This window comes from Euleptes europaea, chromosome 11 (assembly GCF_029931775.1).
Source record: "Euleptes europaea isolate rEulEur1 chromosome 11, rEulEur1.hap1, whole genome shotgun sequence".
NCBI lineage: Eukaryota > Metazoa > Chordata > Lepidosauria > Squamata > Sphaerodactylidae > Euleptes > Euleptes europaea.
In genome coordinates, this window is record NC_079322.1 from 7,287,981 (window position 1) to 7,312,408 (window position 24,428).

General features: G+C 45.3%; 1 protein-coding gene across 1 annotated transcript in view; it reads right to left on the reverse strand.

Annotated features, from left to right (window-relative positions):
• Positions 1-24,428, reverse strand: part of PTPN3 (protein tyrosine phosphatase non-receptor type 3) — a 164,296-nt gene that overhangs the window by 66,593 nt on the left and 73,275 nt on the right. The window contains exons 3-6 of the mRNA XM_056857321.1: positions 7,635-7,742; positions 7,511-7,553; positions 5,339-5,417; positions 1,782-1,826 (exon numbers count right to left, since the gene is read on the reverse strand). Of these exons, the coding sequence (XP_056713299.1) occupies positions 1,782-1,826; positions 5,339-5,417; positions 7,511-7,553; positions 7,635-7,742 (275 nt within the window). The remainder of the gene's footprint in view (positions 1-1,781; positions 1,827-5,338; positions 5,418-7,510; positions 7,554-7,634; positions 7,743-24,428) is intronic.

Below are 24,428 nucleotides of genomic sequence, written 5' to 3' on the forward strand. Positions count from 1 at the left end.
GATGCACAATAGTTCATTTACAGCAGCCTCCCATAGTAAAGAAGGGATTACAGGAAACATGAAAGGAACTTTCCCCAGTGGTGGTGAAAGCGTGGCCCATGGAGTCCCATCTCCACCTCACCCCCACTTCTCCCTGCTGCAATATCAACACTGTGTTTCTATCTGCAGCAGAGAGGACAAAGGGACCCTGGTATAGAAAGATTCTGTTGAGGTACACCAGCACTTAAGAACATAAGAAAGGCCCTGCTGGATCAGACCAAGGCCCATCAAGTCCAGCAGTCTGTTCACACAGTGGCCAACCAGGTGCCTCTAGGAAGCCACAAACAAGACGACTGCAGCAGCACCATCCTGCCTGTGTTCCATAGCACCTAATATAATAGGCATGCTTAGGACACTTAGGACACATTTACGTGCCACTGTGGCACCCCCCCCCCACTTGGAGCATCCATGCTTACACTGTCTGTTCACTGTGAGCAGGACACTGCGTCCCAGAGCCACTTGCTGTGTGACACTCAGAAGAAAACAGAAAGGGACGGTGTTCACCCCTCCCGTAGAGGTGTTCTCAAGCATTCCGAGGGCCATTTTGGCTTGGAAGTGGGGGGGGGCTTCAGTTTCACCTCTTGCACTTGTGGTGGGGCAAACAGGGCCCCACCACAGCTGTTCTGGCTCAGGGAAACGGCATGGGAGGGAAGGCTGATGCCCCTCCTCCCCTCGTGATACACTTCTGAGCTAAATTGGGTCCCACAGCACTTGGAAACTTTAGCTCCCTGATGTTACAAGTGACCCCCCCCCAACTCATGTCATACATATTGTACAGTTTGCCCCTCAGTAACGGGGTCTGAGCAGTAATTTTTAGGCCAGAATGTTCCCAGGTTGCCTTCTGCACCAATAAGTAACTCATACATAGGACTGCAGAGAGAATGCAAAGAATCAGAATAAGCTCCAATTTCAAACAAAAGCTGTTGCTGTTTCACCAGGCCATATGACAAGGCAATTATCATAATAAGCCAATGCATAAAAACAATTTGTATTTTTTCAGTTCATATCTCATGTTTCCGGCCTGTGGTTTATTTTAGGGAGATCACAGGGAACTACCAAGAACAATGGAACAATCTTTGCAGCATATTTACTTAGAACAAAATTCTTTTGTTTCAAGTTTGTTTTAGAAAGCAATACAGTAGTTCAATTTGCAGAAAGTTAGGTAAAGTTTCTGCCTAGCACTGACAACAAAAATTGCAGAAAGCCAGATGTTGATCTACCATCAACAAATCTGCAATTCTGGATAAGACAAATTCAGTAAAGATTACATATACAATTCCAGTACTGCCATAGGCGAATAAGCAGAAGGAAATAGACAGAACTCCAAAATATTGTGTCTGTTTATTCTTTGCGGTTTAGTTATTTTTAATATGTTTATCCTGCCCTTTCCAAAGGCTCAAGGTAATCATACAACTTTAAAGTGTACTGGTAATCACGTTCCCGTAGGCATTGGAAGTAAACTCTAATAAATACACCTACTCATCATAAAAACAACTTAGTCAGTTGATGAACTCCATACATCAATACCACTGGGCTGCCCAACTACTGGTCCTCCATATCCATGCAAAAATCCTATTCCCACAGGAGCTCAGCTATGCCTGCTTAGACCGAGGCAACCCCAGTGTCACAAAGTGTTTTAAATTTTTACACACTTTCCTCCATATGAGTAGAAAAGCAATTTCTTCTGTTCTTGGGTGCTTGACAGCAAGAACATCAAAACTGCTTTAGTAAGGATTTCTTACCTTCCTTCCAAAATGTCAGTCTTCAGTTGCAAGAAGAATAAATGTCTACAAATCAGAATATGAAAAAAACATTGTTACATGTTTAGCTTTCAACCAACTTTAAACCATTTTGTGATACTCGCCCAAACATAGAGAAAAGGCAGTACTTTATCCCCCAAACACTCATAAGAGTGTTCCATTATGATGAATACATATGTCAATGCACTAAACATTTTCTGAATAAGTACTTTCACCTGAAATGTAGGAATAAACAGTGCATTCCTCAACAGAATCACGCCTTTCTAAGCTCACTGATTTCAATTTACTATCACTGCAAGTCCCCTGGGCTTAGACTGGAGTAACTCTGTTTAGGATTGCACTGTATTGCATGCCCAACTCCCAGACCGTTTATAGTAACACATCTGCAAAAACAAAACAAAAAGAATGAAAGCAGGTGTTAGATTGATTTATACCAGATGAGCCATTTTGCACCTGCTGTGGCAGTATTTCTAGAGAATCAGTGTGGTGTAGTGGTTAGGAGCGGTGGACTCTGGAGAACTGGGTCAATTCGTCACTTCTCCACATGAAGCCTACTGGGTGACCTTGAGCCAGTCACAGGTCTCTCAGAACTCTCTCAGCCCAGGCAGAGGCAGGCAATGGCAAACCACCTCTGAATGTCTCTTGAAAACCCTATGGCAGGGATGGGGAACCTCAGGCCCGTGGGCCATAAACGGCCCGCGAGGATATTTTCAGTGGCCCCCAGGAGCTCCAGGGCCCTGCCATTGAAACGCGGCCCAGCACGGCCCTCCCCGAAACAGTTCCAGAAGCCGCAGCATGCAGGAACGCTGTGGCACCCTTTAAACCTCCTCTTGCCGCCTATCAGCTGTTGGGTGGCGAGAGGGAGAAGGGGAAGAGGAAGAAGCCAGCCTCATTCGTGCGGGCGGGCGAGGTAGGAAGCCTTCAGCCTTGCTGGGCCGCGCACGCGCATGTGTGGGGGGAGGAGGTGTGTTGGCGCTCTTCCCTGCCACCCCCTTTGAAGGCCTCCGCCAGCGGCAGCACCACCGAACCCAGCCCAGGGGACGACAGAGACACGCCCACTGAAAATTAGAATCGGGGAACATCGTTCCCATATAAGAAATAATATAACAGAAGCCCCAGTAGTTAATCACTTCAAATTAATGAAGCATACTGAGGAAGACCTTAGATTTTTTGCTACCGTATATACTCGGGTATAAGCCGACCCGAATATAAGCCGACCCCCCCCCCAAATTTGAGGCCAGAAAAGGGAATTTCTTATTGACCCGCGTATAAGCCGAGGGTGTCATGGGCCCTGGCTTCGGAGCTGAGGACCCGGAGGACTCTGAAGCTGAAGTGGAGGAACAGGTTGCCTCTGGGCCTTCAGTACCTCCATTGCAGTCAGTACTACAGGAGCCTGAAACAGCTCAGCAGGAACCACAGCTAGGCAGAGAGAGGGAACAAAGGCAGACAGAAGCTACTCGTCCCCCAACTCCTGCAGTGGAAGCTGAGAATGGCAGCCCTCCAAGCTCACCTGAACCTGATAGGCATATCAGGACTTGCCAGCGTATAGTTTTGCAGGGTAGGCGAAGGAGTGCTCGCCTGGAAAGCCTAAGCAGACAGAGAACTGGTGCTGAGTCATTGCAGGATGAAGCCTAGTTTGGAAGTGCACTGACCGATAAAGGCAGTGCAGGCACGCTTTCACTTTGCGGAAGCAACCGTGCAATTTCCCTGCCTTCTTGCTACTGCTATGATTGATCTTTCCGGCCGTTGACTCCTGCCTGTTTTGACGACGCCTCTGAATACTGACCTTGGGAGATAGCAGAATCTTTGTTGCCTGCTCCGAAAGGGGCTAGATACCTCCCGCACGTCTGAGGACTGCGGGCACTGCCCAGCCCTTGGCCTACGCCGGCACAGAGGGTCAATAAGAAATTCCCTTTACCGGTAATGCTGCGCTCTAAAATGGCGGTTGCCATTTTAGAGCGCGGGGATGATCTCGCCCCTGCCCCAGGTCGCCCTCCCGCCGGCCTCCCGGGCCCTCCCAACCCACCCCGACCCCAGTGCCATCCAAGGGGGGGAGGGGGAAGAGCCCCTGAACCCCCTACTCACCAGGAGAGGTGGCGAATCGGCAGCGACGGTGCGGCCGGAGGAATCGGCTGCTGCCAGCCAGAGGAAGCCGTGCGGGCCCGGTGGCAGCGCGGCCTTCCTGGGCCTGAGGGGCCCCTGCAGGCCGCTGCCGGCCGGAGGAAGCCGCGCGAGCCCGGCGGCGGTGACGCCGGTAAGTTCCCCCCTCCCTCCTCCCCCCTCTACCATATTGACCCGCGTATAAACGGTATATGGCAACTAAAAATGAGAAAACATGAGAGGGTAAATATAGATAAGATCTTGTGCCAACAAGAGGCACGTTTCAGTCAAGTATTTAACTGTTTAATTCCAAATGGTTTAAATGCAGCTGGGTCCTGTGTTGTTCAATATCTTTATAAATGATTGGATGAAGGAATAGAGAGGATGCTTATTAAATTTGCAGATGATACTAAATTTGGAGGGGTAGCAAATACAGTAGAAGACAGAGCCAAGATACAGGATGATCTTGACAGGCTGGAGAATTGGGATAAAACTAATAAAATGCACTTCAACAAAGACAAATGTAAAGTTCTGCATTTAGGCAGGAAAAATCAAATGCATAATTATAGGATGGGGGAGACTTATCTGAGCAGTAGTGTGTGCGAGAAAGATCTTGGGGTCTTAGTAGACCAAACAGTGAACATGAGTCAGCAGTGTGATGCAGTAGCTAAAAAGGCAAATGCAATATTGGGCTGTATCAATAGAAGTATAGTGTCCAGATCACGTGACGTGATGGTATCGCTTTACTCTGCTCTGGTTAGACCTCAACTAGAGTACTGTGTTCAGTTTTGGGCACCGCAATTTAAGAAGGATGTAGATAAGCTGGAACGCGTCCAGAGGAGGGCAACGAAGGTGGTGAGGGGTCTGGAGACCAAGTCCTATGAGGAAAGGTTGAAGGAGCTGGGTATGTTTAGCCTGAAGAGGAGAAGGCTGAGAGGTGATATGATAACCATCTTCAAGTACTTGAAGGGCTGTCATATAGAGGAGGGTGCCGAGTTGTTTTCTGTTGCCTCAGAAGGTCGGACCAGAACCAACGGGTTGAAATTAAATCAAAAGAGTTTCCGTCTAGACATTAGGAAGAATTTTCTAACAGTTAGAGTGGTTCCTCAGTGGGACAAGCTTCCTCGGAAGATGATAAGCTCTCCTTCCCTGGAGCTTTTTAAGAAGAGGTTACATGGCCATCTGTCAGCAATGCTAATTCTATGACCTTAAGCAGATGATGAGAGGGAGGGCATCTTGGCCATCTTCAAAGCATGTAGGGGTCACCGGGAGTGAGAGGGGGGGAGATAGTGGTGAATTGCCTGCATTGTGAAAGGTGTTGGACTAGATGAGCCTGGTGGTCCCAACTCTATAATTCTATGATATCCTATGAATGCTAGCATAACAGAATGTCAGAAAATCTTAAAACGTGGCTACGGATTTTGAGAACAAAAAGTTACCTCGTTTGTTCCTGTTGCAGTGTATTAGGATCAGGTATAAAAAACCTTACTCGAAAATGCAGGCTGCAGGGAAAACCTCCTATAAGGTATAACAAAATTAAATCAATCAGTTTTTCCATTTTTATATATTTGAAAAGCTCCAGAGAAAACACACCATAAATGCCAGATCAGGTTTATTTTCTCTCTTTCTCTAAGATCTGCTAAAGACATCCTCTAGTGCCTTTAAGTAAGAAAACAAAATCTGAGGCATTTGTTTCTTAAACCAGCAACAAACATATCATTAATATCAAACTTTGTTTCAACAGGAAGATTTCAAACATTTAACAGAGTCTGTAATTCCTTTATTACAGAATATCCATTTATATTAGACTTTCATCTCACACTTCCTCTGTGGCACTCGGGAGGTTGTACATAACTCTCCACACATCTTTATTTTATCTTTTAATTTGAACCATTTATTAGCCATCTTTCTTCCTTATGAAACTCAACACATATAAAATGCATAAAATACATTAAAATCATAAAACCCAAAATTTAAAATCCCAACTCAGGACTGCTAGCGGAATTAATCAAATCCAGTCCTAAATAAAACAGTCTTCAGCTGCCTCCTAAAGAGCGAAAGTGAGTGGGCCAGGCACACCTCCCAGGGAGGTTGTTCTGTAATTGTGGGGCTGCCACTGAAAAGGCCCTCTCACTGAAAAGGCCCACCAAGCTATCCTCTTTGATTGATCTCAGTTCCCAGGCAGGAACATATGGGAGAAGACCATCCTTCAGATACCCTGGACCTGAGCCATGCAGGCTTCACAAAAACCCTGTGAGGTTGGTCAGGCTGAGAGTAACTGGTTCTAAGCTACTTAGTGAGATTCACTGCCAATCTGAAATGGGAACTCCAGTCCTCCTCCAGCTCTAATCAATACACACTATACTAGCTCACTGGAGTAGATCACAGGGTGTACTTCTCATTCAGTTTTACCAGAATCTGTCAAGTATTAAGACCCCCCTCAAGGAGACTGGAGCACGAGGACTGCATAGGTCAAAACAGATTATCATGAAATCCAGCTCCTGTTAAATGGAGGGCAGGACAAAGCAAAGCAAAAGACGAGCCAGGTGAGGTAAGCAAGGAGTCACATCTTGTGAAGCTTATTTCCAAGTAAATATGCTTTCTAGGACTGTGTATTTCACTGCTTAGATCAGCAAGCGAACCTAGAACCCTTTGTAGAGAGAAAAGTCAATTCAAGTGCTTTCCAGCCTCATCTCAGCCACCCTTTCAGAAATGCTAATAGGTCTAGTGAGAGATAATGGGACGGTCCAGCTTTCCCTGCCTCCAGCTAGACAAGAGATATCTAGCAGGGAACAGAGATTTGGAGGGCTTTAAAGTGCTAGAAAGGCTTCAGGAAAAACTTCTTTGGCCTGGGCAATGAGAGAAGAAAGAAAGACGATAAAACTCCTGGGAGTGAGGAGGAGACTCTCTTTTGTGCTGATTCTACTGAGGCAGACAGAACTCTTACCTGAGGCCTGCTGGGGGTGGCCATTGCCATGTGCTGGGCCGCACTGAGCCGAGGCTTCAAGGTAATGGGAACCCTTCAGAACAACTGTAACATTTTAAGCTGAAGAGCCTGCCTTAGGTTGACATCTGTAAGGGCATGTACAGAGGGAGGAATTGTGTTTTACTCTTTTCATATGGATCCTTTGCTCAATCTGGTGCTGTGCTGGGAGTATGCATATGGATATTTTTCTTTTATACTTTATAACCTTTAATGCTGGTAGAGGTTCTCTGTACTGCCTTAGACCTCCTTTGTCCTGAGCATGCTGTTTAAAAAACAAGCCCCACGCAGAAGGAGAGGGGCAGTCAGTTGGCGACCTGCTGCTCCCACAGTGGCACACGAGGCAGTAAGCTGTCCCCATGATATCCAGATGCTGGATAGCAGGAGGCACAGAGGTGAGGCCTCAGAACAGGGGAGGGCAGCTGGGAGCCCGAGCCCTCCCAATGGGCCATTCCTACAAAGGCCAGAGATGACCTCGGCTGAACAGAGAGAGAAAAGCCCTTCCAGGAGTTGGGAAAACCTTGGAGAACACAGTGGAATATGGCCAGCAGGTTCGGAGTAGAAATGTTCTGCCACACAGCCTAAAAGGTTTCCAAAGGCTGAAGAAAGATTTTAAGGCCTTACTCACCTTTTAGCTGTTTTCGAACAGGTTTGCTGGGTTCAAGCCATCTCTGCAAAAGCAGAAATATGTTAGATGGCCTACTGTTTGAACATTTTTAAGATTTACTTTTAATATTAACAATTATCCTTACTGGCGAGTCTGCTGATTCTTCAAAGTGCTGTAAACCAAAATATTCCTTCTCCGACACACCTAAGTGATCACAGGTTAAATCCAGCAAGACCTGACCAATATCTTGTTTCTGAAAAACAAACAGAGACATATTTAGTAAAATAATCTAACTCCTATGCCAGATATATTATGTTCCAGTAAAACATAGATTTACTAACCCCTACACATAAAAGGGGAGTTGATATAGAAGAAAAGGAAGAACTACAATCATGAAAACAACAGTGCTGGAAACCTCTCTTCTAGAACATCAGTCAACTGCAGGCCAGAGCCTGTTTACATACTATCTCCTCCCCCATAAACTTAATCACATACCAAAAAAAGCTGATTTGCAATTCTGAAATGCACAGCATGCAGTAAGACAACACTTCGCACAGACAAGATATAATTAGATGTTAAGATTAAGAGATTTGGGTTACCCTGTTCTGCCTTCAAAACATTATTGTGAAGGTTACTGTACCACACAAAGTCTGTGTGGGTGGATGGTTACCAAAAGGCAACCCAAGCACCAATGAGGTCTAGTTTTCTATGGCACCTGGAGCACAGCGGACCAGGGGCAGCCATGATGGCATTAGGTAAACAGAGGGCATCTGCTGTGAGTTGCCTGCAATGCAGAAACTTGGAAGATGTTGGCACTTTATAGCAAGCAGTGGCCCACAAGTTGCACTCTATGATCACACAATATCCAAATCAGAAGGATTCTGGTGTATGCTGTTAAATCTCCCCTCACAAACAGCCTGCAGTTTCCTGCTGTGTGCACTACCAAGACTGGTAGTCACATGGAAGCATATCCTACAAGGATTCCAGTTTAAGCTTCACAATTAGTGATTTTCTGGTATTAAAAGGTAATAACAATAACAACAACAAAACAATAATTACGTGCCCTCAAGTTGCAATGGAATTATAGTGACCCCAAGACCATGGGGTTTTCAAGACAAGAGATGAGCACAGGTAGTTTGCCGTTGCCTTCCTCTGCACAGCAACCCCAGACTTCCTTGGTGCTCTCCCATCAAAATACTAACCATGGCCAACCCTGCTTAGCTTCCAAGTTCTGGAGAGACAGGGCTAGGCTGGGCTATCAGGCTGTGTTACAAGGCCCTAGTTTCCAAGTTTTTCCCCATTTATATAGTCTTTAAAAAAGAAGTCTCCAAGGTATTATAAACCATAGGATATGCCTAAAAAATTTTCTTGTTTCCACACCATTGCGAGAACCATTCTTGCCACAGTCGTCATGTAGCTAAATAAGTTCCTGTGGTTCTTTCCCAAATTTTCCGGTTCTATTCCAAGTAACATGGTTTCTGGATTCAAAGGAAACTGAACTTTCAATACATCCTGCATTTCTTGATGAACCTGAATTCAGAATTTCTTTACTTTTTTACACAACCACCACAAGTGAAAATAAGTCCCATCTTTCTCTTTACATTTCTAGCAACTGCTGTCATATGATTCCTTCAACTATTTGACATCCATTGGAGTTATGTACCATCTGAAAAATTGCTTGTACCAGTTCTCTCTAAAATGAACACTAGATGTAAATTTGATTGATTTAGTCCATAATCTTTCCCATTGTTGCATTGAGATCTTTTTCTTGAAATTCTGCATCCATTTAACCATACATGTTTTGACTTGTTCTTGCTGTCTCATATTTAAGTAACAGTTTGTATATTTTCCCCAAGATATGGTCTGCTTCTTTATTTGTTAAGAGTTCAAATTCCGTACTTTCTTTTAATTTGCTTTGTTGGTAACAAACTTGTTTAAATTTCTCAATAATTTGATTATATGTTAATGTAAGGCTTGCCAGCCCTCCTGGACAATTTCCATAAAATCACTCGCTCAGACGTTCATGCAGAAGCAGGTAAGTTTATTGGAAAGCTTCAGGTAAAACTTAGTCCCTACATCACGGTCAAAGCTGCAAGTGCCCGCTCCTTCCAGAGGGCGAGACTATAAACATTTCTACATTGCAGATGCCAGTTACGTGTTTTGAGAAAGACGTGATAACAAAGCTAGCTTATTCTACTACATAGACATCAAAGCACTAGAAGCTCGTTAGTGCAACTCTACAGAAGCCAAGGTCAGGGGAAGGAGGGGGAACGAGGAAAGGAGAGCGAGCGTTACATTCCAGTGGGGGCCTATACAGGGAAGACTACAGCAGAAGCCTGAACCAAAGTCCCAGCTAGGTCTGCTTGCCGCTTGTACGGGCGAAACAGACCCAAACAGAAATAAAACAGAGCAGTTCCTCACATTCTGCCCCCCTTAAGGCCCCTCTACTCCTCCGGACGCGGCTTGTCGGGATAGGCAGTATGGAACTCTTGCACAAGGCGGGGGGCCACCACATGGGGAGCAGCTACCCATTCATCCTGGGCGGAGCCCAGATGTTTCCAGCGAACCAAATAAAACAACTTCCCTTTTTTCAGTTTAGAATCCAACACTTTAGACACTTCGAGGTGCATTTCTCCTCCCACAACAGTAGGAACTTCCGGCTGGGGTTGAGGATGGAATTGGGGGGCCGCAACGTACGGTTTGAGCAGGCTGATATGAAACACTGGATGTACCCCTCGCAACGATTTGGGGAGAGCCAACTCAACCGTGACGTCATTGATCACTCGAGTGATAGGATAAGGACCGACATATTTGTCACTGAGTTTTTTACACGGACAGAGCGACCGTAGATTTTTGGTGGAGAGGTACACCTGATCGCCCACCTTGAGTTCCCACCCAGGAGACCGATGTTTATCGGCTTGGTCCTTGTACTTGCGTTTCGCCCTCTCCAGATTTTTTTGCAACCAGGGCCAGGTTGTTTGCACCACCTGTACCAGTCCTCAACCCCTTGCACTCCTTCCATCTCAGGTGTAACGGTAGTGGAACCGAAGGGACCAAACTCTTTCCCATACACCACCTGAAAAGGACTAAAACCTGTGGAGGAATGAGGGGCATTGTTTTAGGCATATTCAGCAAAAGGCAACAGGTCCACCCAATTGTCCTGGTGGTAATTTACATAGCACCGTAAATAACACTCCACAACAGCATTTACACGTTCTGTCTGTCCATCAGTTTGAGGATGGTAGGCTGACGACAAGCCTTGTTCTTTTACCCCCATAACTTTCAGAAATGCCCTCCAAAACTGGGCTACAAACTGGGGTCCCCTGTCGGAGAGTACCTTCTGTGGGACAGAATGCAGTTTTACCACGTGATTAACAAACAACCGTGCTAACTTTTGAGCCGAGGGCAATCCAGCACAAGGAACAAAATGAACCTGTTTGGAAAATAAGTCAGTTATCACCCACAAAACAGTTTTACCCCGACTTGGTGGCAAATCGGTGCTAAAGGCCATAGCTATTACTTCCCAAGGCATGGTCGGGGTTTCCAATGGTTTAAGAAGACCCGGAGGCTTTCCCATACGTTTCTTCGCGGTGGCGCAGGTGGGGCAGCTGCGTACAAACAACTGCGCCCGACGAACTTGTTTTGCTGTCAATTTTCTAGTCCCTTTTGAGGCCTCCAGATTTTTGTGATCGCTCCAGACCTCAAACGGAACCTCCGCCCCTTCTAGGAAATGTCTCCAAATGGTGAGAGCATGTTTCACTGCTGCTGCCTCTTTCTCCCATATGGCCCAGTTTATTTCAGACTGGGAGAATTTCTTAGAAAAATAAGCACACGGTCTTAACTGGCCGCCCTCGTCCCGCTGCAGTAGAGCTTCCCCCCATGGCAATGTCTGAAGCATCTACTTGGACTACAAGAGGCTTTTCACAGTCAGGATGGACGAGAACGGGTTCAGACGTAAATAATCGCTTGAGCGTTTCGAACGCCTGCTGGCATTCGGAAGTCCACTGTAACTTAGCGGAAGGTAACGTGGCCGCCACCCCCTTCCCCTTCGTGCGCAAGAGCGAAGTACGAGGGAGCGCCACTCGAGCAAAGTTTGGGATAAAGTTCCGGTAGAAGTTTGCAAAACCCAAAAACTGTTGTAATTGCCTACGCGTAGTGGGGGGAGCCCACTCAACTACCGCCCGAACTTTGTCGGGATCCATCTCCAGGCCCTGGTGGGAAATGACATACCCTAGAAAGGTGAGGGAAGGTTGATGAAAGTCACACTTAGACACTTTAGCGAACAGCTTATGGTCGCGCAACCGTTGCAAAACTTCCTGCACCAACAGTATATGCTCTTCCATGGTTTTTGTATAAATGAGAATGTCATCTAAATAAACCACCACTCCGCGGAATAATAAATCATGTAGCACTTCATTTATCATCTGCATGAAGACACTCGGAGCCCCAGTAAGTCCGAAGGGCATCACCAAGTATTCAAACATCCCAAAACAACAAGAAAAAGCAGTTTTAGGTTCGTCCCCTTCTCGTATCTGGATGCGGTGGTAGGCTTCCATCAGATCCAGTTTGGTGAAAATCTGGCCCTCCTTCAATTGTGCAAGCAGGTCCGGAATGAGAGGGATGGGGTATGCATTAGACTGAGTGACTGCATTCAGTCTACGAAAGTCTATACACAGTCTTAAATCCCCTGTTTTCTTCTTGACAAAGAAGGCTGGAGCTGAATATGGTGCCTTGGAGGGGCGAATAAAACCTCGAGCTAAATTAGTGTCCAAATAGTCTCGTAACACAGCCTTCTCGTTAGGGCTCATGGGGTAAATTTTCCCTTTAGACAGCTTGCCATCCCCCACCACTTCAATTGCGCAGTCGGTATCCCGGTGAGGTGGTAGCTCGTCGCATTCCCGCACATCAAACACATTGGAATACTGAGCATACTCGCTAGGGAGCTGGGACTTGGAAGTCTCGGGTGGCGGGGCTTCTATTAGGGTAGCCGCCTGGCACTTAAGCACCGTTTCCTTATCATGGTGCTCACACAGGGTGCGGGGAAAAGTAAGGGTCCGCTCAATCCAGTCTATGGAAGGGTTATGCCCTAACAGCCAGTTCATTCCCAAAACTACGGAGGTTTTGATGGGAGCAATGGTGAAATGAAGCCGCTCCCAGTGTTCCCTCATGCCCATAATCAGCAGGGTCATGCGGTGAGTGACTGGACCATTTTTTAAATCACTACCGTCCATTTGAGAAAAACGGATGGGTTCGGGTAACCGCACTCTTTTCACTCGTAACAGTTGGGCGACTTCCTCACTGATCAACGTGCGAGAACAGCCCGAATCAACCAGGGCCATTACTTCCACTACAGGCCCCCCTTTGGGCCGTGTGAGGGTAACTTTTACATATACATTGTCTTCTTGATCGCTTACCAAAATCGGAGCTCCCTGCACAAGGTCCGGAGCGGTCTGCTGAGGAGCCCCTTTTACAGCAGACCGGCGGCGTTTTTTGCCGCCGGATCCCATGTCTCCTCATCACTAGAAGAAGTGAATTCGGGATTTGTAATCCGTGACTCAGATGAGTCGAAGCTTTCATTTGTAATCCGTGGTCCCAATGGACCAGAAGCTTTTGACGTTCTAGGATCGGACTGCGCTTGTAGAGCCGAAGGTGCACTCCGTTTGCCAGGTGCGCCTTTTTTCTTCTTAGATGCTTCGAGTCCCTGCTTTGCCACGCCGTCTTTGATCCTCCTGGCTTCCTTCTCTCAGAGTCCGCATGAGCGGCTGACAAGAGGGAGCTGGGTTGCAAGCTCTTTTCAGTGCCAGATCATGATCTGCATCTGAGAGAAGGTCTTCTTCTTCGCTGCGGACAAGACTGCCAGCCATTTCAGGATCCACAGATCGATCCAATGCGGTGGCCATCTTAGCTCCCAGGAGAGAATCTCCAGAGACAAGAAAAAAGCAAGGGAAGGAGGTTGTGAGGACAGAGAATATAGAAACAGATTGTAGAATAAGATAAGTAGAGTAGATAGGTATAGGTATAAGGAATAAAGGCTCTAAGAACAACTAGCTACAGCTAGATCTACAGCAGGTCAGCTGCGACTGTGCTCTCCCCAGCAAGGCAGGAGAAGAACTGGAAGCTTAGGGCGATTCCCACCCAGGACACAGGAAGTAGAATGTTTAGTTCCTGCCTCCCCTAGCAGTGGATGAGAATCACCCAAGCTTCAAGATGCCCTTCCCTCAGAGTGGGAAAGTTATTTTATTGCTTCTCTCTCCTGAATCCATTCCAAGCTCTGTGAAAAGAGTTCACTGCCTCTCCCAACCTACAAACTACACAAAACTGAATTATTCAAGAGGGATTTTCTATGCAGGCAGCAGGGTTACACTGTACAAAACGATTCACAAAGTTACTTGGATAAAAGATTAGGGCTGTGGTCTGTACTGCTGTGTATAGCTTGCTATAAGTAGGATCCTACTATGTAATTTTGCATCATTCAATATGTCATGTTAATAATATGCTTGGTTTCAGTTCTGTTTTTAGATTTGTGGTTGGTTCTATAACCCTAACCCTATTGCATTGTTTCTTGAATGTCCCATCCTGTTGATAGTATCCTGTTGATAATACTCACATGTAATCCACCTTGAGCCCTAGTGAAAAAGGCGGGCTATAAATAACATAAATAAATATCTGCAAAGAACATTCATTCTTTTACATTGCCAATCCTTCTTAAATCAATTGTTGCCTCCTTTGTAAGACATGATTGTGAAGGCACACATTTCAAATTGTGCCTTCATAAACAAATAAAGTCTTAACAGAGATGCAGAAACACCACAAGCATAATGAAAATGACCAAAGCCTAGTTAAAACGACTATCGGGTTTCTAGCATTCTGCTACCTTCTGTTTGAAATATTGTTCATACTATTTTTAACCAACTTACAACTCTAAATAGGAGGTAGCAGAATCAGTACGAACCTTTAATCAAAGCCAAACCGAATACTGGGGGTACCACAAGAGTTCCTTCTGCTCAGAGGTAAGGAAGCCATCCTAACTGATGAAAGAAGCCACCCATTTTGAATGGCTAATTTGTCTCAATCAGTATGCCCTCCTCCTTTGAGTAGGAAAACACACCTTTCTTGTGGTAGAGAACAGCTGTATTACAAATTACCTAAAATAAAACAGCAGCAGCCTGGTTTGTATACTATATGATAGACCACACCGAGCAACAGCAGATATTTCCGTTATACTCCAGTGGACACAATAAAAAGAAACTATACTATATTGAAATCTTATCATGTAGCTCCATGCACTGTTGAGCAAATAATCAGTAAGTCTTTTAAAGACATTCACATAAAGAACAAATTAGTTGTTGGCCAACTTCTCTGAAGTATTTCTGTAAACATTCTCCGAACAGGATACCTCATGCTGTACTGTAAATCTGCATGAACACATCCATGACAGATACTCCCCGCAAACACCTCAAATGAACCTAGGAAAACTTTGCCTGGTCATGATACTGAGGCTGTTTTACATTAACAGTGGAAATTAGCTTAACATACTAACAACAAATTTAGACTATTAGCTGATATTTCCCACTGTAATGCTTACATGTGAGGTTTGTTTTTGTTGTTGTTGTGCAAACCTATTAAGCGGCTGATCCTATTATATTCCTGAATGGCTCTTTCATATATTTGATCACAAGTTATAAGAAAGACCACTGCGTGACTTGGCAGGTATTCAGGACCACTCTCACATGGAAATCCTAGAAGGCAGTGGTTTGTCTCCTGGAGACCTCCATTAAGGGTTCACTCTCATTCCTTTTCCTATTCACAGTATGCACGGAGCCTTGGACTAGATCAGAGTTCCCCAACATGGTGCCCGTGGGTACAACGGAGCCTGCCAACACCTTTTCTGGTGACCACCAAGTGTTTTTAGGAAGTGGGTGGAGCTAGGCAAGGCTTTTGCCCAACAAGGCACTGGATGTGTGTGTGTTTTGTTGCTTTGGCAGCAGTTGCCAACACAGCACATGGATCTTCACCGTGTGAGTGAAGTTTAGCTGAGGCAATCATCTTGTGGCTGGCTCCACCTCCTGCAGCAGCCATTCAGTCACTGCACCCACCACACAGTGTCAGAAGTCCAAAGGTGCCCTGACACTCAAGAAGTTTGGAGGCCTCTGGGCTAGATGAAGATCTGCATCTAGATGCCCTCCTAAAGGTCCCGCAGGGCCCTGATCTCACTAGGGTGGCTATACCACCAGGCAGGGGCCAGGGCCGAAAAAGCCCTGGCCGTGGTCTAGGCCAGCCGGATACTCCTTGGGCCAGGGATCACCAGCAAGTTGTTATTACATGAACTTAAGCTTCTCTGGGGAACATACCAGGAGAGGCGGTCCCATAGATATGACGGTCCCAGACTGTGTAAGGCTTTAAAGGTCATAACCAGCACCTTGAACCTGACCAAATATTCCAGCTGGAGCCAGCGCAGTTGACACAGCACTGGCGTAATATGTGCCCGCGGTGAGGTAGCAGTAAGAAGCCTCGCCATGGCATTCTGTACCAGCTGGAGTTTTCGAGTCACTCTCAGGGGCAGCCCTACGTAGAGTGAGTTGAAGTAGTCTAGCCTGGAGGAGACCATCGAATGGATCACCATGGCTAGGGCAGGGCGGGAGAGGTAAGGCACCAACTGCCAGACCCGGCAGAGGTGACAGAATGCCATCCAGGCCACGGCTGTGACCTGTGCCTCCATTGATAAGGAGGCATCTAAGGTCACACCCAGGCTCCTGACCGCACACTTAGGTGTTAACTGTATGCCGTCAAGAGCAGGGAGCCGGCACCCCACCCCCAAATCACCCCGGCTGAGCCACAGGACCTCCATCTTTGATGGATTTAGTCTCAGTTGGCTTTGCTTCAACAACATATGGGAGAGGATCGCACCTTGTGGCACCCCACACACCAAAGGACGCCGCTGTGATACCTCCTCCCCCAGAGTCACTCTCTGTCCGCGACCATGGAGAAATGAGCGCAGCCATTGAAGGGCTGAGCCCCGAATCCCAATGTCGGCAAGGCAGTGGCCTAAGATGGCATGATCAACCATGTTGAAGGCTGCTGACAAGTCTAATAAAAGCAGCAACCCAGACCTGCCCCAATCCAGCTGTCGAAGGAGATCGTCTACAAGGGCGATCAGAGCCGTTTCTGTCCCATGGCCAGGGCGGAAGCCTGACTGGAATGGGTCTAGGATCGATGCTTCAACCAGAAAAGCCTGAAGCTGCTCAGCTGCCGCTCTCTCAACTACCTTACTCAGGTACCAAAAGTTCAACATTGGGTGGTAGTTGGCAGCCTCTAACAAACCTGGAGGGTATCTACCCGTGTGTTAGGCAGCCGGTACACTAAGCAGATAGCCAAGCTCTCCTCGGCTTCCCACACCAGGCCCACACATTCAATGCTGGGAATCTTCAGGGTGGGTAGGGCCCTAAAGGAGAAAGCCTCCCGGACGTACAATGCCACTCCCAGCGACCCCGGCCCACTGTCCACAACTGCTGAAGGACTGAGAAACCTGGGAGAGCCAGTTCTTTAAGGCGACTGTCTCGGCCTCCCGGGCGCAAGCCAGGTCTTATTGCTAATGGACCTGGCATTATACAGCAGAAGTGTCGGAGATGGGTAATTCTTAACCCTCCAACCATCCAATCTTCCCTTTACCCCCAGCAAGCTGGGTACTTATTTTACCGACCTCAGAAGGATGGAAGGCTGAGTCAACCTTGAGCCGGCTACCTGAAACCAACTTCCGTCGCGATCGAACTCAGGTTGTGAGCAGAGCTTGGACTTCAGTACTGCAGCTTACCACTCTGCGCCACGGGGCTCATATTCATTTATTTGAGGGGGGGATATGTATGCCACTTGTCTGAGACAGCTCAGAAAGTAAATACAATGAAATCATAAAAAGAACACAAGAATGATAAGCTTTCCCTCAACTATTTTATTTGCCAGCTTAAAACTGCTGAAGCAGCTGATGCACCTGGCCAGTTCACGCATTTGCTGATCAAATAATGATTCATAAACCCTGATTTATCATGATGTCTCAGTACAGTCTCTGTGGACACGCTGCACCCACTGGGCAAAAAGAAGAGCATTAAAACTAGAAACTATTGCATTTCAATCAACAAAACGGACTTTTATCATCTACTCTCCATACAGTCAGCATCAGAAAAAACAACAAACCTGCTACCCCTCTTTATTACAGACCACAGAGATGAAAATACAGTGGGCAGGTACTATCCAACTATTTAGCTACTTCAAACTCTGTGGGAGAAAAGCTCTGCTCATCAGATCACCACATCAGTAAATCTGGTTTGGACCTAAGGAGCTTTTTTGCTGGTGAAAAGGATCCTCTTTGACCATCTGAAATGGCTATGCTGAGAATTATGGGGATTGCATGTAAAAAAGCCATGAGGAACAGAGGCTGTTGTATGGTCAGAGATTGAGCAAAGAAGCTGGCTAGATCCAATCCATGGAGTTAATGTTTACAACGACGCTGAAAAGCTCTTCAACAACATATCATCATCACACACAGTCGTGATTCAGACACAACAACAAAACCCCAGTGATCTAAAAACAGACTTTCCACTTCACATTAAACCACAGTTTGATGTTATGTATGAGCTACAGTTTGCTCTGTTACCTAAACATAGAACTTCAAACCAGGATTAAGGCCGTTTGGACCCCCCGCCCCCGATCCCACAGACCACCGTTTATTGTTAAATCTGAAGCATGCCATAATGCACAAAGTTGTGTGTGTGCATAAACTGCCATCAAATCACAGCTGACCTATGGTAATCCCATAGGGCTTTCAAGGCAAGAGATGTTAAGAGGTACCTTGCCATTGCTTGCCTCCACATGTTAGCAACCTTGGACTTCTTTGGTGGTCTCCCATCTAAGCACTAACCAGGGCTGGCACTGCTTGGCTTCCAAGATCCCACAAGATCAGGCTAGCCTGGGCCATCCAGGTAAGTATTGTACAAAGTTAACAACATGAAATCTATATAAAATCACTGAAATATGAAATAACACATTCTTAAAAATGCTACCATCTCAAATTTATTTGTCCAAGCAGAACTAGGTTATGAAAGAGCTGTAGCTTCCAAATCTCAATTTTAATTCATAGATGTCAGAAAACAGAATGTTTGCATATATTGAAACAAGTTCTATTCTCACATGTTTGCATTTTGGTCTGTACATTTCCAAATACAGATCTTGTACTTTCCTATGTTGCAGAAGACAGAGAAAGCCAAAGCAGACAAGAGGATCTAGTTGTGAGCATTTACAGCAATTGCCTAATACTGCAGGACCTATTTGAAGTTGGGAGGAAAGGGCAGGTAAACATTTCAGAACATCATTGACTTTAAAAGTATTTCACTCATCATCATATGTTAAAACATTTCATAAAATATTCTCATGTTTTTCCACTGGACAAAGTGTGTGGGAGGAGAAACAGTCCTCAAAGTGGGGGGAAACCCTTGCAATTCTCTCTCGAGCTTCCACGTCTCAACTATACTTCCTGCATCACAACCCCCTTATGCAATTGAGGCAACTCCACAATTAAACACATTGAGCTGATGTCTTCACACTAACAGCCTTGCTGCCTAATCAGGCACAAGACACACACACACTGGGTTTCTTTAGTCAGCAAAATCTCAAAAGGAGCAGGGAAATATAACCATGCTTTCATAAAGTACAGCACCATCCCCTGAAAGTGATCCTCCTTTCTAGAGGAAAAAAAAACATGTTAACTGCCTAACACTTTCATAATTAATGGTCAAGAATGCCAGAGCTCCTGATTTAGAGATAGACAACAAAGATCTCAACCAAAGAAAGCAACTGGATCTTCAGCCCCTTGGAAGACTGCCTTGTTGCCAGCAGATACAGCCTGTTTAGCAACATAACACAGCCAACTGCTCCATGTTATCTGATTCAAAAATATTTCCAGTGGTACACTTGCAGCCTCTGCGTGTCCAAACTCCTAGTGGCAAAAACCGCAATTATTCACAGACTTCAAACTTCAGTCCTCAGAAGGCTATTGTTTACTACCTTTATAATACTACCATCATAATTTTCACTATTAAGATGAGGTCCAAGTTAAAATGTATATATCACAAAGAACTAGTTAAAATGAGATTGCAAAAGCATATTACCTCCTAGTAACATGACAACTCATTCACTAAGGATGACTACCATCTGAGACAATAAAAATGTACTTATATGCTACCCTATGCTAGACAATACCACGGTAGGTAGCCCCTCACTTTAGCTAAATTTCCATCAGCCCAGTCTTTTTTGCAAAGAATTCTAAATTCTACAGAAGCCTGATTTTAACTGCAGCTTTACTTACAGACTGAGAGGAAACCCCACCGGGCCTTCCTCAGAAATAACCAGAGAACACATTTTTTAAAAAGAAAAAAGGAAGGGATGTGGTTACATTATGCTTTTCCATGCGCTGTGTCGGGATTTCCCAACCTGACTTTCTGTCAGTCAATGACTCATCAGCTGCAAGCCCATATAATCACGACCCAAAGCACATGTTCATGTTTTGATACCTTTTTATATGCCCCAAAGGATTTTCAAACTGCAGAGCACTGCAAGGTAGTAGCATATAAAAATTGACAAACAAAAAACAAACTTTAGTAGAGGACACAAAGTATGACCATACAGGCCTAGGATAACTGCTCGAGGTTGCTGAGGCACCAGAAAACGGTCTGCTATCCAGTAGTTCAAAAACAAACAAAACGTAACATCCAGTCCCTTAAGAGTAGTGCCCGTGTCCACACTATCACCAGTGAGAGACATCTTTGAGGTTTGAGGAAGGATTTGGATGAAGAGCGAGACAATGAGCACTGAGACAGAAATGTTAACAGTAACACCCCTCTTGTTTTCTATTTAGATTTGTAAAGCCTCTGAAGAAACAGGGTTTTTTTCCTGTGAACCTTTTAACCATTTTTCCCCTTGGGGCAGGTGGAAGGCGGGAGGCATGGCAAATAGTTCCTGGCCCCACATGAGCCACTTTCTTAGAAATGTAGATGGAGGTATCAGGAGACAAACAAGCGGGTCAAGCCCCCCACCCCACACACACCTTTTCTCCAAGCAGGGATCAGAGACTTGGAGGTTTTAAAATGCTAGAGGGGGCTCCAGGAAGAAAATTTCTGGAGGCTTCAGGAAAAACTTCATTGACCTGGTCAGTGGGTGGAGAAAGGGAAGGATTAAAACTGCTGAGAGTCAGGAGAGAGCTTTTGGCTGGGACACTCAGGGAAGACAGAGCTCACCTGAGGCCTGAAGGAGACAGCCATTTTGACCATGTGCTGGTGGTCCCAGGCACTGAAGAAGACTTTTAGGTAATGGAAACTCGGTAGAGATTTATAATATCCTAAGTTTAAGGGCCTTTCCTATATTCCAACATCTAATAGGGCATGTATAGAGAGAGGGACAGAGGAACTGCATTTCTCTCAGTTCTTTTGAATCGCTTGCTCAATCTGTTGCTGTGCTAAAAGTATGCTTGGAAACGTTTTACTTTTAATAAATACTTTTTAATTTGAATGCTGACCATAGTTCTCCGTACCACATAGACCTCCACCAGCTTGGAACACGCTATTGTAAAACGGGGGGGGGGGGGGGCTAGGAGGAAGGAAGGAAGGCTGGTAACTGGCAAACAGCTATTTCTCCAGCGGCAGCCCCAGGTAGTATCTCATCCCTGTAGTGCCCAGAAGTGGGTTAAGCAGGAGACACTGAGGCAAGGCCTCAGGATTTGAAAGGGATGCTGGGGGGGACCCTGACTCCCGCCCCAGTGGGCAAGTCCTACAACAGTCAGGTGGTGGCAGCGGATACCTGAAAAGAGAGAGAGAGGCAACCCCCTCCAGGAGAGGTTGAGAATCCCTGGGAGAGGGCAGGAGTGGAATAGGGCCTGCGAGTCTAAGCAGGCCCATTCTGTCACAAAGCCGAACAATCTCTGCCTTATTTTCCTACAGGTGGACCCAGATGCTCCCAGCAGTAAAACAAAGCAAAACGTTCTTGTCTCTTCCAAATCTTCCTTCTTTTTCCTCCATAAATTCCTTGAGACAGGGGTGTGTCTGCTTATGTATCTCAAAGCACCTTGTACATAGATAGAGCTGTATTATTAAGCAATAAAATCACAATTCCCCCCAAAATAGACATAATGAACAATGTATAGCAGTGGATTGAAAGCAGAGACAAACAATAGGGGGAATTCTAAACTTGTTTTCCAGAAGATGCTAAGTAGACTTCAAGAGGTCAAGCCTGAAAAATGCCTCAAATTGAAATAAAAAATTTGATAGAAAAAAGCAAGTTTAAGACTGTGCTAGTTTTCCTTTATATTAAAGGGGAAATCTATGAGAAACATAGTAGTGCTAGTTCCATCCATGGCAGATGGATTGAAAAGTGGATAAACAGGACAAATGCAGCTGGGGCCATATCAAAGAATATGGAATCCTGAGGTATCAAATCCCTTTGAAGGATTAAACAGATCGTTCAAAATGAGCCCTGCCTGTAGGAATATTCATCATTAAGATTTTTCTGAACCCGACACAGCCTTGATAACTTGTCAACTAGAATCATAGAGGTGGAAGGGGCCATACAGGCCATTTAGTCCAACCCCCTGCTCAATGCAGGATCAGCCTAAAGCATCCCTGACACGTATTTGTCCAGCCTTAAAAACTGCCAGTGAGGGGGGAGCTCACCACGTCCCTAGTTAGCTGATTTCACTGTCAGACAACTCTTACTGTAAAAAAAACATTTCCTAATATCCACCTGGTACCTTTCCGCCCACAATTTAAGCCCATTATTGTGAGTCCTATCTTCTGCTGCCAACAGCTCCTTGCCCTCCTCTAAGTGACAGCCCTTCAAATACATAAAGAGAGGAGTCATGTCCCCCCTCAATCTCCACCTCTCCAATCAAACATTCCCAACTCCCTTAGCCATTCCTTATGGGGCTTGGTCTCCAGGCCTCTGATCATCTCCTCTGCACCCGCTCAATTATGTCCATATCTTTTTTGAATTGAGGCCTCCAGAACTGCACACAACACTCCAGGTGCAGACTGACTAATGCAATGTACAGCGGAACGATGACATCTTGCGATTTGGATGTTATGCCTCTGTTGATGCACCCCATGATTGCATTAGCCTTTTTTTGTTGCTGCATCACACTGGCTGCTCATATTTAACTTACAGTCCACCTGTACCCCAAGATCTTGTTCACACACAGTGTTACCCAGAAGTGTATCCCCAATCCAGTATGTGTGACCTTTATTTTTGTTACCCAGATGTAGAACTCGGCACTTATCCTTATCCTTTTTTATTCATCAGGCACCAGACTAACCAAATCTTGTCAGCTCTCAGAAGCTAAGCACAGGATTGGCCCTGGTTAATTCTTGGATGGGAGACCACCAAGGAAGTCCAGAGGCAGGCAATGGAAAACCCCTTCTCAATGCCTCTTGCCTTGAAAACCCTATGGGGCCACCATTAAGTTGGCTGTGACTTGACAGCACTTTCCATCACCACACACACATCCATACAATCCAAACACTTACCCTTCCTGTATATTTTTTTATTGCTAAGTAGTCCAGAAAAAATATTTATCAGGCCCTCTATGTGAGAAGAAATGCTTTCTGCAGTGTGCTGGTCAATAACCTTAGTTTCTGAAGTATACCAGAACACAACCGTGCAGGTTACCACGGAATACGTCTGAAGTCATAATTGCATATGCTTAGCCTCATCATGACATCATCTGTACATTGGTTAGGTCTTGTATTTCCAGTCTTGTGACCATGAGGAGTCAATATTTGAGCTCTGTATGTATTCCTCAGATTCATAGCCTCCACATTCTTTATCTTTCTTGGGTCTGTTATATTGCATCTTTGTCTCAGGCTTAAACAGCATACATAGTACCAGAAACACAGGAGAGGGGGCTATACTTGGTTTTGTGGAGCCTGAGAAGTCTCAAATGTGTTGCACCAGTCAGAAGAAAATTTATTAAGGGCCATCTTTGCCAAACGGGCCATCTTTGCCAAACTTGAAGGTCTAAATAAGAGCAATACTTAGCAGTTATATAGTCCCTTTAAAATATGTGAAGTGCTTTGAAGATATTACTGCAGTAGTCCTTAAAAATTCACCTGTCAAGCCAACTACAGCAGAAATTGCCCCTTTGAACAATCAAGACTACAAAATGATAAACTTGCAATCTTACCCTTTTAAGACTGAAAATAAATTCAGTAATAATATTTATACAACACACAAACCTTCCTTTCATATAGATTATTTTTATTTTATAGGACTTAAAGCTTCATCTTGCATGATAAATGTTTATATTAAGGGTGGTTTGTAAAGGCTTATGTAAAGGCTGATATACTTACGCATTCAGAAGTACAACAGGGGGCTCCACAAGTTCTTGCGAGGGACAAGAAATGCCACCGACATCCCCCCAGGGGTCTCTGCTTCCTCCGCTTTTATTCTGACTGCTCCCCCTCTTGCCCACCTAACATGTCTCCTATTTCCCCCCTTTCCCTTCCCCCTTTTCCCTAACACACAATCCATCATTTTCCACCCTCCTCCCCAAACTCCTTGACTGCCCCCCATCCCTACTTTAAAAAAATTTAGGCAACCAAAGATGTTGGCTGTGTTTTTTAAGAACTATTTGGGAGGGTTAACCCTCAATAAGTTTTCAACTTTTCAATATTTTTATGCACACACACCCAGGCTTGCAAAAAGACATACCCAGTCCTGCCCCTCCCATGGATAGCTATTAGGCTGCACCTTTCAAATTACAAATTTGATTTTCAATGTTTACTAAAATGGTGGGTGGCTAATTCTGCAATAATAAAAAAATTAACAGTACAAAACTAATTTATGGCAGAATACCCACAAAATATCAATCTGAAGAACAGAAAAAGGATAAATTTCTAAAACAAAA